Below are 17,397 nucleotides of genomic sequence, written 5' to 3' on the forward strand. Positions count from 1 at the left end.
CAGTCCCAAACATGCTCAATGGGGGACAGATCCGGAAATCTTGCTGGCCAGGGTAGTTGACTTACACCTTCTAGAGCACGTTGGGTGGAAAGGGATAGATGCGGACGTGCATTGTCCTATTGGAACAGCAAGTTCCCTTGCCGGTCTAGGAATGGTAGAACGATGGGTTCGATGACGGTTTGGATGTACCGGGCACTATTCAGTGTCCCCTCGACGATCACCAGAGGTGTACGGCCAGTGTAGGAGATCGCTCCCCACACCATGATGCCGGGTGTTGGCCCTGTGTGCCTCGGTCGTATGCAGTCCTGATTGTGGCGCTCACCTGCACGCCGCCAAACACGCATACGACCATCATTGGCACCAAGGCAGAAGCGACTCTCATCGCTGAAGACGACACATCTCCATTCGTCCCTCCATTCACGCCTGTCGCGACACCACTGGAGGCGGGCTGCACGATGTTGGGGCGTGAGCGGAAGACGGCCTAACGTTGTGCGGGACCGTAGCCCAGCTTCATGGAGACGGTTGCGAATGGTCCTCGCCGATACCCCAGGAGCAACAGTGTCCCTAATTTGCTGGGAAATGGCAGTGCGGTCCCCTACGGCACTGCGTAGGATCCTACGGTCTTGGCGTGCATCCGTGCGTCGCTGCGGTCCGGTCCCAGGTCGACGGGCACGTGCACCTTCCGCCGACCACTGGCGACAACATCGATGTTCTGTGGAGACCTCACGCCCCACGTGTTGAGCAATTCGGCGGTACGTCCACCCGGCCTCCCGCATGCTCACTATACGCCCTCGCTCAAAGTCCGTCAACTGCACATACGGTTCACGTCCACGCTGTCGCGGCATGCTACCAGTGTTAAAGACTGCGATGGAGCTCCGTATGCCACGGCAAACTGGCTGACACTGACGGCGGCGGTGCACAAATGCTGCGCAGCTAGCGCCATTCGACGGCCAACACCGCGGTTCCTGGTGTGTCCGCTGTGCCGTGCGTGTGATCATTGCTTGTACAGCCCTCTCGCAGTGTCCGGAGCAAGTATGGTGGGTCTGACACACCGGTGTCAATGTGTTTATTTTTCCATTTCCAGGAGTGTATGTAATATAGGTGAGAACCACCCGCGTCATTTGCACCCTCCATGTTTTGCAGGTTGTTCAGTCATACAGAACCGAGGTGAAGTGCTGGCTAGGCTACAGCGGGGCATCATAATCCGACAGCTGTCAACCCACTGTAGGCACATGTGGCCCACATTCTTGTCCCGTAATATAGCTGAGAACTGCTCTCGTCAATTTTCACGTTTCACATTTTGCAGGTGGTTCAGTCGTACAGGACGGAGGTGGAGTGCTGCCCGGGCTACAGCAGGGCGTCGCAGTCCCACGACTGCGAACCCGTCTGTGAAGGAGGCTGTCCTCCGAGGCAGGAGTGTTCTGCTCCAGGCAGGTGGGTGCTCGCCTAGTTCAGTGTTCACTGTAAACGCGCAGGTTGCATCTGCAGATCTGCTAACACGCTGTCAGGTGTGGAATTCTTCTTATCCTTCTTTTACACTGACAAAAGGTTGCATTACCAAGGAGGAGTTGTGTGACATATACGAAAGCTTTAACAGATGTGACATAGTAATGGCCTATTAACTTTTGGCACAGTACTTGATAATGACATGAAAGCCAAAATCTGGATAGAACAGAAGGTAAATAAAGCAATACACATTCAAATGGCGATTTAATATTTTAAAACGTATTGCTTAAGTGAGGGTCAACACCATCAAAAACTTTTTTAACGAATATTGGTAGGCGTGTATCTACATCTCAAATATGATGTCTATTCAGTTGCATAAGAGTGGCGCCACTATGAGGTAAACAACTCAGCTTTGTTTTAAATACACTCTGTAAAGGTCGTGAGCGGCAGTTTCTTTTGAGACAGCTCGTAATGAGTTAATGTTACTCAATAATCTCTTTAAGGCATTAACACCTCACTGAGTTTGAATGAGGTCTTGTAATAGGACTATGAGAAGCCGGATGTTCCTTCTGTGATACTGCAGAAATACTACGCAGGAATGTAGCCACTGTACATGATTACTCGTAGCGGTGGTTGTGAGAATGTACGCTCGCAAGAAGACCGGGTTCTGGGTGGCCATGTGGCACAACCGAGAGGCAAGACCTTCGTGTTCGGCGTATGTCTCTGGTGCATCGTACTGCATCTGCAGCAGCAATTTGAGCAGCAGTCGGCACCACAGTGACAAAACCAACTGTTACCAGTCAGTTACTTCGAGGGCAGCGCCGAGCTAGACGAACTGCAGCGTGCATTCCACTGACCATAAACCAGCGGTTCTAGGCGCTACATTTTGGAACCGCGCGACTGCTACAGTCGCATCTTTGATCCTGCCTCCGGCATGTGTGTGATGTCCTTAGGTTAGTTAGGTTTAAGTAGTTCTAAGTATAGGGGACTCATGACCTCAGATGTTAAGTCCCATAGTGCTCAGAGCCATTTGAACCATTTTTTCATCAGTCCCCTAGAATGTAGAACTACTTCAACCTAACTAACCTCAGGACATCACACACATCTATGCCCGAGGCACTATTCGAACCTGCAATCGTAGCAGTCGCGAGGTTCCGGATTAAAGCGCCTAGAACCGCTCGGTTACAGCGGCCGGCATGGCAGAATAGCGGACTGCATATCTGCTGAGGAGAAAGTCACTGTGGTAGAACAGCGGTACTTTGGCAGGTTCTGCGTACAGACACTCAACCAGGCTAGTGTCAAAGGCACCAGTGGTCAAACGGATGCCACGATGGTGGGTAGTATTGAGACGGCCTAAGAGGGACGAACGTGCAGTTGCATAAACGAAACACCTGTAGTCTAGTTTCGAACGGATAAGGGACCTGCACAAACTGAGGAGGGTGGTTCAATCTGCTCACCAGGAAGTACCGCTGAGGACATATGTGACACTGAGGGACAGCAGTTCAGTGGTATCAGATGACAGCTTGTTGAAGAGTTGAGCAGATGTATGTTGTGTTCTCTGTATGTTGTGTTCTCTGTATGTTGTGTTCTGCCTCGGTGCCAATGATGCCCGTGTGTTTGATTGGAGGGGGCCAGCTGAGGGCGTGCAACCAGCCTGTCTGTACGATAGACACACTGGACCTACATCTGAAGTTTCGGGCTGGGGTGCGATTTCATATGACAGTAGGATCATAATGTAGCAGATTATTACTGCTTTGAAAGCATAGCTTGCTGTGGAGTCGGGGGGGGGGGGGCAGATTTTGGTTGTCTCGGTGGCACAGTTGACGCTGGCTACTGGTCCTGGCGAGCAGTGTAGTTGACTAATGCTGCAAAATAAAAAAAATGGCTCTAAGCACCATGGACCTTAACATCTATGGTCATCAGTCCCCTAGAACTTCGAACTACTTAAACCTAACTAACCTAAGGACATCACACACAACCATGTCCGAGGCAGGATCCGAACCTGCCACCGTAGCAGCAGCGCTGTTCCGTATTGAAGCGCGTAAAACCGCTCGGTCACAACGGCCGGCTGCTAATGCTGCGTGGAATACATTACACGTACTCACAACGGATGTGCAGAATTACTTTCAAATATTAATCGATCATTTTCACACTCACTGTAGCGAATTCTATGGGTAACACAACCGCACTATTTAAAATTTCAAATCGATAACTTCAGTATTTTCGGAGATAAATTTTTTTGCTTAAAACATGCAATAAGTGTGTTGGGATTGTGAAACCGAGTAAGGAACTGTAATGTATTCATGTACGAGTGTAGTATCAAGTGAAACTACAACGAAGAAGATGTTGTTGTTGTGGTCTTCAGTTCTGAGACTGGTTTGATGCAGCTCTCCATGCTACTCTATCCTGTGCAAGCTGCTTCTACTCCCAGTACCTACTGCAACCTACATCCTTCTTAATCTGTTTAGTGTATACATCTCTTGGTCTCCCTGTACGATTTTTACCCTCTGCATTGCCCTCCAATAGTAAAACGCTGATCCCTTGATGCCTCAGAATGTCCTACCAATCGATCCCTTCTTCTAGTCAAGTTGTGGCACAAATTTTTCGTCTCCCCAATTATATTCAGTACCTCGTCATTAGTTATGTGATTTACCCATCTAATCTTCAGCATCCTTCTCTAGCACCACATTTCGAAAGCTTCTGTTCTCTTCTTGTCTAAACTATTTATCGTCCATGTTTCACTTCCATACATAACTACACTCCATACAAATAGTTTCAGGAACGACTTCCTGACACTTAAATCTATACTCGATGTTAACAAATTTCTCTTTTTCAGAAACACTTTCCTTGCCACTGCCAGTCTACATTTTATATCCTGTCTACTTCGACCATCACTGGGTGTTGTGTGCTGTCCTTAGGTTAGTTAGGTTTAAATAGTTCTAAGTTCTAGTGGACTGATGACCATAGATGTTAAGTCCCATAGTGCTCAGAACCATTTGAACTTCGACCGAATACCAAAACTCAAAACGAAGAGGATACGTTTATATAATCTAACTTTCTGGAATTATCTTTAGTTTCATTACCACAGATACCTGACGTAATTAAAAGTACCTTGGAAAAGTATTGTTTCATGGTGTTTTGGTTGTGTGAGTGATTTGGGAGACATTGCATGGAGGACACACATAGAGTGAGAATGTGATATTTTGCTAAAACTATGTAACTGTATGGGCGACAGAGTTGTTGTGCAATGGAGGAATTTGTGACGTGTGTCCCAGTGAGCTTGATTTTATAAAAAAAAAAGGCAGCCAGAAGGGACGTTGAGTATTAAATTCATTAGTAATTCATTTTGTGGAAAGGAATCTTATTTTCTTATCGTTAAATTTTATTTAGTTTCTGAATTATGAGACATCTAGTGTAAACTACTCGTCGCAATCTGATTGACTGCCATTAGAAATGCCGAGATTATAGGGGTGCTCGAGACGATCTGATTGGCTTTGTAACAGGCTACAGAATAGCAATTCAGCATTTCTCGCGCATTTGAGTAGGACCTTGTGCCTCAGATCTACGAGTCGACATTATCGCTCAGGAGTCGTCTTCTGGTGAGTAGCTATATTGAATGGCGGTGATGAAATTTGTACCAAAATGAAGAAATTCGCGCGTTTGATCGGTTCTCGTGTCGTTGACGAAGGGCGAGTACAGTGTTGAGTATTTTGTAGAAGTTTTAGCTTTGTGAGTGGTTGTTTTTAGGAGATATTTTCATGTGGACATTTCATGTCGTCCATATACTCCATGTGGCGTGTTTCGTGCAGATAAGGAGACATTATCATGAGCACGTCTTTGCAGGACACCTACTGAACGAATGAATGTATTAACTCGCGAATCGCAGTGGATCAGTGACTGTTTAAGGACGTTCAAAATATAGGGTCGCACTAAATGTCTTCTGGCTGCTTTCGGGTATGAAAACGTAACAGAGGCAGTCAGTAACATTGCGTAACTGATGTGGTATTAAATACGGAATTGATAGCCGTTTTTCTTGTTGTGAAGCCGGCCGTGTGCCGAGCGGTTCTAGGCGCTTCAGTCTGGAACCGCGCGCCCACTACGGTCGCAGGTTCGAATCCTGCCTCGGGCATGGATCTGTGTGCTGTCCTTAGGTTAGGTTTAAGCAGTTCTAAGTTCTAGGTGAGTGATGACCTCAGATGTTAAGTCCCATGATGCCAGACTGAGATTCATTGGAAGAATCCTATGGAAATGCAGTCCGAAAGCGAAGGAAGTAGGTTACAGTACACATGTTGGCCCACTGCTTGAATACTGCTCACCAGTGTGGGATCCGTACCAGATAAGGTTGATAGGAGAGATGATCCAAAGGAGAGCAGCGCGCTTCGTTACAGGATCATTTAGTAATCGCGAAAGCGTTACGAAGATGATAGAAAAAATCCAGTGGAAAACTCTGTAGGAGAGACGCTCAGTAGCTCGGTACGGGCTTTTGTTGATGTTTCGAGAACATATACCTTCACCTAGGAGTCAAGCAGTATATTGGTCCCTCATACGTATATCTCTCAAAGAGACCGCGAGGATAACATCAGAAAGATGAGAGCCCACACAGAGGCATACCGACAATCCTCCTTTCCACGAACAATACGAGACTGGAGTAGAAGGGAGAACCGATAGAGGTACTCAAGGTACCCTCCGCCACACACCGTCAGGTGGCTTGAGGAGTGTGGATGTGGATGTAGATGTAGATAGTGCTCAGAGCCTTGTTGTGAAGACAATAAATTTTTTTCAAACGAGTCATGCAAGAATGTTGAACGTTCGATAGTTTAACTTTTAGCTACTGCTTTTAACTTTTAGCTGAGCGACCAAGTGTAACAGGTACATACACTACTGGCCATTACAATTGCTACACCACGAAGATGACGTGCTACAGACGCGAAATTTTACCGACAGGAACAAGATGCTGTGATATGCAAATGATTAGCTTTTCAGAGCAATCGCACAAGGCTGGCGCCGGTGGCGACACCTACAACGTGCTGACATGAGCAAAATTTCCAACCGATTTCTCATACACAAACAGCAGTTGACCGGCGTTGCCTGGTGAGACGTTGTTGTGATGCCTCGTGTAAGGAGCAGAAATGCGTACCATTACGTTTCCGACTTTGAAAAAAGGCGGATTGTAGCCTATCGCGATTGCGGTTTACCTTATCGTGACATTGCTGCTCGCGTTGATCGACATCCAATGACTGTTAGCAGAATATGGTATCGATGGGTTCAGGAGGGTAATACCGAACACCGTGCTGGATCCCAACAGCCTCGTGTCACTAGCAGTCGAGATGACAGGCATCTTATCCGCATGGCTTGACGGATCTTGCAGCCACGTCTCGATTCCTGAGTCAACAGATGGCGACGTTTGCAAGACAACAACCATCTGCACGAACAGTTCGACGACGTTTGCAGCAGCATGGACTATCAGCTCGGAGACCATGGCTGCGGTTACCCTTGACGCTGCATCACAGAGAGGAGCGCCTGCGATAGTGTACTCAACGACGAATCTGGGTGCAAGAATGGCAAAACGTCATTTTTTCGGATGAATCCAGGTTCTGTTTACAGCATCACGACGGTCGCATCGCGGTGAACGCACATTGGAAGCGTGTATTCGTCATCGCCATACTGGCGTATCACCAGGCGTGATGGTATGGGGTGCCATTGGTTACACGTCTCGGTCACCTCTTGTTCGCATTGACGGCACTTTGAACAGTGGAAGTTACATTTCAGATGTGTTACGACCCGTGGCTCTACCCTTCATTCGATCCCTGCGAAACCCTATATTTCAGCAGGATAATGCACGACCGCATGTTCCAGGACCTGTACGGGCCTTTCTGGATACAGAAAATGCTCGACTGCTGCCCTGGCCAGAACATTCTCCAGATCTCTCACGAACAGAAAAGGTCTGGTCAATGGTGGCCGAGCAACTGGCTTGTCACAATACGCAAGCCACTACTCTTGATGAACTGTGGTATCTTGTTGAAGCTGCATGGGCAGCTGTACCTGTACACGCCATCCAAGCTCTGTTTGACTCAATGCCCAGGGGTATCAAGGCCGTTATTACTGGCAGAGGTGGTTGTACTGGGTACTGTTTTGTCAGGATCGATGCACCCAAATTGTGTGAAAATGTAATCACATGTCAGTTGTAGTATATAATATATTTGTCCAATGAATACCCATTTATCATCTGCATTTCTTCTTGGTGTAGCAATTTTAATGGCCAGTAGTGTAACTCCATCCCATAAACTGATATCCGGCAAGTGTGCAACACAGTGCTTGGACGTTTGGATGCTTGAATTCAACAGTCTGATCGGTACACCAGTTATTAATGTACCAGCATTTTACATTTGCAATGGCTGAACTCTCGGTTACATTAACCTGTGTACTCGCAATGTTAGTCACTTGAATGTGTTACCTGGACAAATGTATTTCAGAATTCGCTCCTCTACATTGAATATTTTTTTGTGTTGAGGTTCTTTACCTTCAGAGTCAGTTTTATTTTGGCTACTCTATACATTAACAACTTGTGTAACAGGTGCAGCTGTAAGGAGGGCTACCTGCCAGCACCAGCAGACAGCAGCTGCCTGAGTCCGTGCGAGTTGCGAGGCTGCGAACATGGTTCCTGCACTGACCTGCACACGTGTACCTGCGACCCGGGCTACAGCCACCAGGGTGAGTTCCTGCTGCTGCTGTCTGACCACATCGGGTCTCTGGATACTAAGGCTACAACAATTGGTACACATAACTTCAGATGTAGGTCCTGTGTGTCTATCATGCAGATAAGTTGGTTGTAGGGCCTCAGCTGGCCCCCTCCTAACAATCATGTGGCCATCACTGCCACCGAGGCAGAAACAGCTTCCATCATAAAACACAAAAGACATCTGCATTTACAGGGTGGCGCACGAAATGTGTTACCAAATGTTTCTTTCACAATTTACGACGCACATTAGATATCCCGCTAGAATTTCCTTGAGACAAAGAAGTTTCTGTCCATGCATCAGCACGGCTTTAGAAAGCATCGCTCCTGTGAAATGCAACTCGCCCTTTTTTCACATGGTATCTTGCGAAGCATTGATGAAGGGTATCAGTCGGATGCCATATTCATGACTTCCGGAAAGCGTTTGACTCGGTGCCCCACTGCAGACTCCTAACTAAGGTAAGAGCATATGGGATTGGTTTCCAAGTATGTGAGTAGCTCGAAAACTTCTTAAGTAATAGAACCCAGTACGTTGTCCTCGATGGTGAGTGTTCATCGGAGGTGAGGGTACCATCTGGAGTGCCCCAGGGGAGTGTGGTAGGTCCGCTGTTGTTTTCTGTCTACATAAACGATCTTTTGGGTAGGGTGGATAGCAATGTGCGGCTGTGTGTTGATGATGCTGTGGTGTACGGGAAGGTGTCGTCGTTGAGTGACTGTAGGAGGATACAAGATGACTTGGGCAGGATTTGCGATTGGTGTAAAGAATGGCAGCTAACTCTAAATATAGGTACTTGTAAATTAATGCAGATTAATAGGAAAAAGAATCCCGTAATGTTTGAATACTCTATCAGTAGTGTAGGGATTGACACAGTCACGTCGATTAAATATTTGGGCGTAACATTGCAGGGCGATATGAAGTGGGACAAGCATGTAATGGCAGTTGTGGGGAAGGCGGATAGTCGTCTTCGGTTCATTGGTAGAATTTTGGGAAGATGTGGTTCATCTGTAAAGGAGACCGCTTATAAAACACTAATACGACCTATTCTTGAGTTCTGCTCGAGCGTTTGGCATCCCGATCAAGTCGGATTGAGGGAGGACGTAGAAGGAATTCAGAGGCGGGATGCTAGATTTGTTACTGGTAGGTTTGATCATCACGCGAGTGTTACGGAAATGCTTCAGGGACTCGGGTGGGTGTCTCTGGAGGAAAGGAGGTGTTGTTTTTGTGAATTGCTACTGAGGAAATTTAGAGAACCAGCATTTGCGGCTGACTGCAGTACAATTTTACTGCCGACAACTTACATTTCGCGGGAAGACTACAAAGATAAGAGAGATTAGGGCTTGTACAGAGGCATATAGATAGTCATTTTTCCCCCGTGCTGTTTGGGAGTGGAACAGGGAGAGAAGATGCTAGTTGTGGTACGAGGTACCCTCCGCCACGCACCGTATGGTGTATTGCGGATTATGTATGTAGATGTAGATGTAGATCACACGACTCTGTCCCCTTGGCCTTTCCAGGTCGCCTGACTTAACATATTGTGACTTTTTCGTTAGGAGGTACATTAAGGACTGTGTTTATGTATCGCCAATGACAAGAACGCTGTTACAGTCCAGGGAAGACATCAATACTGCTGTGATGAACATGGACATGGTGCTACTACACGACTTGCAGAACAAACGTGACTACCGTTTGGACGTGTGTCATGCAACCACAGAGGTATTGTAGAACGTTTGTAGAATGAAGAATGCAAAATTGATGAGTCTACAGCTCTAGCGATTCATCAGTCGTACACGATCCATTACCATTAACGTTAACACCATTCATGTTCGACGTCAACGAGCAATAAGCACTCCTATACCGTAGGTCTCTAGAAGAGCGTAGCGTTCCAAAGGATTGGAAAAGAGCACAGGTCATCCCCGTTTTCAAGAAGGGACGCCGAACAGATGTGCAGAACTATAGACCTATATCTCTAACGGCGGTCAGTTGTAGAATTTTGGAACACGTATTATGTTCGAGTATAATGACTTTTCTAAAGAAAACAATTCCACTCTGTAGGAATCAGCAAGGGTTTCGAAAAAGACGATCGTGTGAAACCCTGCTCGCGCTATTCGTCCACGAGACACAGAGGGTCATAGACACGGGTTCCCAGGTAGATGCCGTGTTTCTTGACTTCCGCATGGCGTTCGGTACAGTTCCCCACAGTCGATTAATGAACAAAGTAAGAGCATATGGACTATCAGACCAATTGTGTGATTGGATTGCAGAGTTCGTAGATAACAGAACGCAGCATGTCATTCTCTTCCGATGTAAGAGTGATTTCAGGTGTGCCGCAGGAGAGTGTCGTAGGACCGTTGCTATTCACAATATACATAAATGACCTTGTCGATGACATCGGAAGTTCACTGAGGCTTTTTGCGTATGATACTGTGTTGTATCGAGAGTTCGTAACAATGGAAAATTGTACTCAAATGCAGGAGGAAACTGCAGCGAATTGACGCATGGTGCAGGAAATGGCAATTGAATCTCAATGTAGACAAGTGTAATGTGCTGCGAATACATAGAAAGATAGATCCCTTATCATTTAGCTACAAAATAGCAGGTCAGCAACTGGAAGCAGTTAATTTCATAAATTATCTGGGAGTACGCATTAGGAGTGGTTTAAAATGGAATTATCATATAAAGTTGGTCGTCGGTAAAGCAGATGCCAGACTGAGATTCATTGGAAGAATCCTAAGGAAATGCAATCCGACAACAAAGGAAGTAGGTTACAGTACGCTTGTTCGCCCACTGCTTGAATACTGCTCAGCAGTGTGGGATCCGTACCAGATAGGGTTGATAGAAGAGATAGAGAAGATCTAACGGATAGCAGCGCGCTTCGTTACAGGATCATTTAGTAATCGTGAAAGCGTGACGGAGATGACAGATAAACTGCAGTGGAAGACTGTGCAGGAGAGACGCTCAGTAGCCCGGTACGGGCTTTTGCTAAAGTTTCGAGAACATACCTTCAGCGAAGAGTCAAGCAGTATATTGCTCCCTCCTACGTATATCTCGCGAAGAGACCATGAGGATAAAGTCAGAGAGATTAGAGCCCACACAGAAGCATACCGACAATCCTTCTTTCCACGTACAGTACGAGACTGGAATAGAAGGAAGAACCGATAGAGGTACTCAAGGTACCCTCCGCCACACATCGTCATGTGGCTTGCGGAGTAGATGTATGCGGCAGGTGGCAGCAATAGCATTTGAAGGTATATAAAGCGTGTTGTACGATGCTGATAACAGTGCAGTCGTTGTCGCAATGCGGAAATGAAGTTATTTGTGTGACGTTCAAAAGCATAGAATCATTTATTTTCGGACCAAGGGTGAAAACAGTTCCAAAACGGCTAAGTTTGTAAATTGTACGCGTTTTTCTGTGTCACCCTGTATTAGAGAACGTTTCGGACAGCAGCGCCGCTGCATCTTCAGGGCGCTTCTGCTTTTTCCAGAGGGTGGTCAGTGCCAGCCGGTGTGCGCAGTGGGCTGCGGCAAGAACGCCCGCTGCGTGGCGCCCGGTCGCTGCGGCTGCCTGGAGGGTTACGGAGGGCTGGACTCCAGCGGATGCCACCCGCTGTGCAAGCTCCAGGTTCGCGGGGCCGAGTGCGTCGCCACGGAGCAGTACCAGTGTCTGCGGGGGTGAGTGCCTCTCTGGCAACACGTAAGCTCAACTCTTCAGTGTCTGTGAAACTTGTGTGGGATTCCACAGGGGTCCATTCTGGTACCTCTAACAACCAGTGTCCAGCTTTTGCAATCCGCACACTATCTATCGTTCTATCGCTTGAACCTTTTCCCACAGTGATGCAGGCTCAGCCATCGTTAATCAGATTTGGCATGTTAATGGTTATGGGGTGGCCGGATGCCCTTCCTACCGCCACTCTGTACCCCCTGGGATGGAGTTAGTGTACCCCAACTGTCTGTGTTCAGTGTAATCCATGGAATAGTGTGAATGTGTTCAGATGTCTGCGAGCTGTGTAGCTGAAGCGGAACATGGGGACCAGCCCGGTATTCACCTAGAGGGATGCGGAATACTGCCTAAAAACCACATCCAGGCTGCCCGGCACATCGGCCCTCGTCGTTAATCCGCCGGGCGGATTCGATCTGGGGCTGGCCGCCTACCGGAGTCCAGGAAACAGCGCGTTAGCGCTATCGGCTGCTCTGACGGGTTTTTGCAATTCGCACACTGTGGTCTGCTAAATGCGATCTAGGTTAGATGCAATGTTATTCTAAATGATGGACCTATTTTCAAAAATTCGTGTGTTATCAAGTACAAATCCAAAATGAACAAGCTTTATACCAATAAAAAGAGGAAGTTTGAAAGTTTTTGGCGGGCGGTGATGATTTCTGAAGCGGCTGGTGGACTTAGCGCTGCAATTGGGCCGTCATTCAGTTTCACTGTCAGTTGTGAGTGAGATAGCGACTGTGGAGCACAAGGTTTTCTGCATTCTTGAGTTCACGAGAAGTGAGTTTCAAATTGCAGTGCAGCGGGCATTTCGTGCCAAATTCGGTATTCGACCACCAACTCGCAAAAGCATGATCCGTTGATTTAAGCAATTTAAACAGTCTGGGAGTGTGTGCAAAGGAACAAGGCTGCCCGCGTTTGTCAGAGAATGATGTCCGATGGATTCGAGAAAGTTTCGTGTGCAGTCCCAGTATGTCTACCAATAGAGCCAGTCGAGAACTCCGAATACTCCAACCAACTGTATGAAAAGTTCTGAGACAGTGTTTTCTGTACAAGCCCTACCGATTACAACTTTTCAGGCTCTCAACCCAAATGACAAAGAAAAGCGTCTTGCATTTTGTGTTGATGTCTAGCAAAGATGGATGATGACGCATTTCTACAGTGCCTAATTTTTAGCGATGAAGTGATGTTCCACCTTTGTGAAAAAGTCAGGCACAATGTTCTCATTTGGGGGTTACAAAATAAACATTCACCACTGCAACAAGAAAGAGACCCACAAAAGATCATCGTATTCTGTGCTGTACACGTACAAAGGTTTATGGGCCATTTTATTTTGCGGAAGGAGCTGTGATGGGAATCGCATACCTGGTTGAGTTGGAACAATGGCTGTTTCCTCAAGTTATGGAAGATTCCCAGGACTTTATTTGCCGACAGGATGGAGCTCTGCCCCATTAGCACGGTGACGTACAAGGCTTTTTGAATGACTCCTCAGTGGTGGATTGGTCAAAGGAGATTTGAGGACCTGTATCTGCACTTCTGGCCACTGAGATTTCCTGATCTCACATCCTGCGACTATTTCTTATGGGGTTATGTTAAGGAAGCTGTTTACGTCCCACCTCCACCGACCACTATGAATGATCTGCGGAACCATATCACTGCTGCCGTGCACTCAATAACAGCACATACACTTCCTCATGTGTTGGACATATTTGGCTACCAAATGGTTCAAATGGCTCTGAGCACTATGGGACTTAACATCTGAGGTCATCAGTCCCCCACACTGCTTAAATCTAACTAACCTAAGGACATCACACACATCCATGCCCGAGGCAGGATTCGAATCTGCGACCAATGCAGCAGCGCGGTTCTCAACTGAATTGCCTAGAACAACTCGACCGTTTGGCTACTAAATCGATGTTTTGCAGTGCAGCCAACAGTGGCCACATTGAACATTTATACGACCTATCACGTTTCTAATTATGAAATAATTATTGAAAACTAATTAATTACAAATTATGAAATTGATATCAAACATTACGAAAAAAACTTTGAAACTTCCTCTTTTCATTGGTATAAACCTCGTTCATTTTGGATTTATTCTTGAATAAATATGAAGTTTTGAAAGTGGGTCCATCATTTAGAATAAGCCTGTATATTTGTTGCAAGGATACTAAATTATCTGACAAGGGATCGATTCTGGCACCTCCCCTATCCACGTTTTTCAACCCTCCTACTGTCATCTTCTTTATACGACTTCGGTTAAAGGTATTTGCTATGGAGAAACAAAGATATTTGAAGAATGGTGTTCCACAGGGATCCATTCTGGCACCTCTCCTATCCAGTCCTGTACCAGGGCCTTGTCGAGATAGGTTCACGCCAATGGCGCAGGTGCAGGAAAGGGGGGCCACAAAATCTGACCGAAAATAAAGAAATACGATTTAAGAATTAACTGGGAGAAGTGCCAGAGTTCTCTTGCCCCATGTGTACCTGACTTCCGCCAGTGAGCAGATACGTTTCTTTTGGCCGATGACTGTAAACTCTCACTGTTGTCACAGAGTCATTTCTTCCAAGTAACATCATAAATAAAGCTGAAGAGGCATCACGTGGGATGTGTGTCAACATTACACGTGCTTCCTGCACAACCAGCTCCTGTTCAACAGTGGAGTAGTTGTTGGAGCTTCCCTATGGTATTGTAGGATCTCAAATGTGGCGACCTGATGTTGAAAAAAAATGCTATGTGACAAATCCTTTGGTTTTGCAGATTTCTTCCATCTGAGGACTTCATTGTAACTGTTGAAGCTAGAGTGCTTGAAAGTACTTGATAGAATAATAAGTGCAATGGGAAATAGATCCCTCATATAACACAACATCTCATCTCACATTTGCCGTCAGGAATGAGTCAAATGAAAGCTCTGTATCTCATTTTGGAAAATGCGCAGCAGATTTATTGTGCCAAATGTAGCAGAAATATCGATACAGCTGAGGTAGTTAACGAAACTAATTAAAGAAACAGCGGCTTTCAAATTCCAGTACAAACAACTGATGAGCCCAGACACAGCTTTCCATTTCGATATTTTAAAATATTTTTCCTTCAAACTGTGTCTTACGAGCTGTTTATCCAAACATAGAAATCGCTTTGAGGATATTTACGGTAATTCAGTGACTGAAGCATCTTGTCAAAGCAGTTCCCCAAACTTAAAGTTGATACATAATCCACTTAATGTCAAATATAGGTGAAGCAAACTAGCAAATTCAGCTAGCTTGTCGATGGAATACGATATAGCTGCTAAATTTGTCAGTGACATTATTAATGAGTTTGCTTCGCCCGAAGTAAGGAAAAGTAAAATTATAATAAAAGCACATTTCTTGGAAATGAATGTGTTTTCAACAATTAATTGTAACCTTTTCTCTTTTCTTTTCAGTTACTAATTTATAAAATACCAATAATTTACAAAGAGGAAGTAAAATCTGTTCTTTATCATACATGATGTACAGTAGCTGCCATTAACAAAAAAGCGTAGATTTTGTTTCATTTCCAATTTTTTAGAGAGTTACGCAATTTGTTGTTAATTTACTATAGTGATACATTTAATTTGTTGTATGCAATATATTTCACCTATATAACTCAATTAAATAACGTTATATTATTAAATCTACCAAGTTCACCTCGGCACGGTTCTGCTTATATTCATTGTCCACGTTGTGCAATCGTCCCACACTGATGAGCTGAATACGAACTCAGTTAGCTAGATTTTCCTACAATGCATAAGCAGTGCTGAGTTCTAGATATAAAGGATGCAAATGATAACTGTTTACTACATACCACAATAGTGTCAGGGGAACCGAGACTGACAATTTGCTAAAGCACACTTGCGATTTATGAAGCTGAGGGGGGAAAAAACCTCAGACTGGCCTACAAAAGACACATACGCTAGAACTCGCGCATACTGTGCCAGATTTTCATTATCTCTTATGCTACCAGCTTATTCAATCATTTCGTTAAAATTATTAATTTAAACTTCCCCATGAGGATGCAAATCTAATTACGCTTACAGTTTGAGCTAAACTTATCTCATACAAACACAGAAGTTTTGCAGTAAGAAGGGCAGACAAAGAAAGTGATTTATTTGTTAATTTTATGCTGTTAGAATTCTAAATATTGTAGGGTATAATTAACTTTCTCTCTCTCTCTCTTCCCTTCTAAGCACTTATCCCAAGTTGCAGGGTCTGCTGTTATGGTTAAACGGATTTGGCGTGTTAATTTTAAGGGGTGGCCAGATGCCCCTCCTGTCGCCACCACATATCACCCCCCCCCCCCCCCCGCCCCGCGCCAGGATGGAATGTGTGTACCCCAATTGTCTGCGTCAAGTGTAATCCGCGGAATAATGCGAACTTGTTGTAAATGTCTGCGAGTCAAGTAACTGAGGTGGAACGTGGGGACCAGCCCGGTATTAATCTGTTGGGATGTGGAAAACCGCCTAAAAACCACATCCAGGCTGCCTAGCAAACCAGCCCATGTTATATCGTACAGGGTCCCCACGGGCACGTAGAAGTGAGGCAACACGACATAGCATGGACTCGACTTATGTCTGAAGTAGTTCTGGAGGCAACTGACACGACGAATCCTGCAGGGCTGTCCATAAATCCGTAAACGTACGAGGGGATGGAGATCTCTTCTAAACAGCACGATGCAAGGCATCCAAGACGTGCTCAGTAGTGTCCATGTTTGGGGAGTATGGTGGCCAGCGGAAGTGTTTAAACTCAGAAAAGTTTTCCTGGAGCCACTCTGTAGCAATTCTGGAAGGCTGGGATGTTGCATTGCCCTGCAGGAATTGCCCAAGTTCGTCGGAATGCCCATGATTGGATGCAGGTGACCAGACAGAATGCTTACGTACATGTCACCTGTCATACTCGTATGTAGACCCATCAGAGGCCCCATAGCCACCCCAGCTGCACACTCCCCACACCACTACAGAGCCTCCACCAGACTGAACACTCCCCTGCTGACATCAGGGTCAATGGATTCATGCGGTTGTGTCCATACCCTTACACATCCATCTGCTCGATACAATTTGAAACGAGACTCGTCCGACCAGGCAGCATGTTTCCAGTAATCAACAGTCCAATGTCAATGGACTGTTGATGTTTCGTTGAACGGTTCGCACACTGACACTTGTCGATGGCCCAGCATTCGGTCTGGGGCCGGCGCTTCTACCAGAGCCCAAGCAGCAGCGCGTTAGCGCTCTCGGCTAACCTGGCGAGTTACACTGAAGCACCAAAAAACTGGTGCAGGCATGCATATTCAAATACATAGATAGATAAGCAGGCAGAATACGGCGCTGCGGTCGGCAACATCTCTATAAGACAAGTGTGTGGCGCAGTTGTCAGATCGGTTACTGCTGCTACAATGGCAGGTTATCGAGATTTAAATGAGCTCGAACGTGGTTTTACATTCGGTGCACTATCGATGGGACACAGCATCTCCGACGTAGCGATGAAGTG

The 17,397-nt window shown here is 46.0% G+C and overlaps 1 protein-coding gene across 2 annotated transcripts in view; it reads left to right on the forward strand.

Annotated features, from left to right (window-relative positions):
- LOC126293270 (multiple epidermal growth factor-like domains protein 11) overlaps positions 1-17,397 on the forward strand; it is a 121,700-nt gene that overhangs the window by 48,694 nt on the left and 55,609 nt on the right. For both annotated transcript variants that reach the window (XM_049986392.1, XM_049986393.1), the window contains exons 3-5: positions 1,307-1,434; positions 8,021-8,157; positions 11,666-11,852. In XM_049986392.1, coding sequence (XP_049842349.1) covers positions 1,307-1,434; positions 8,021-8,157; positions 11,666-11,852 — 452 coding nt within the window. The remainder of the gene's footprint in view (positions 1-1,306; positions 1,435-8,020; positions 8,158-11,665; positions 11,853-17,397) is intronic.

This window comes from Schistocerca gregaria, chromosome 10, assembly GCF_023897955.1.
Source record: "Schistocerca gregaria isolate iqSchGreg1 chromosome 10, iqSchGreg1.2, whole genome shotgun sequence".
Lineage (NCBI taxonomy): Eukaryota > Metazoa > Arthropoda > Insecta > Orthoptera > Acrididae > Schistocerca > Schistocerca gregaria.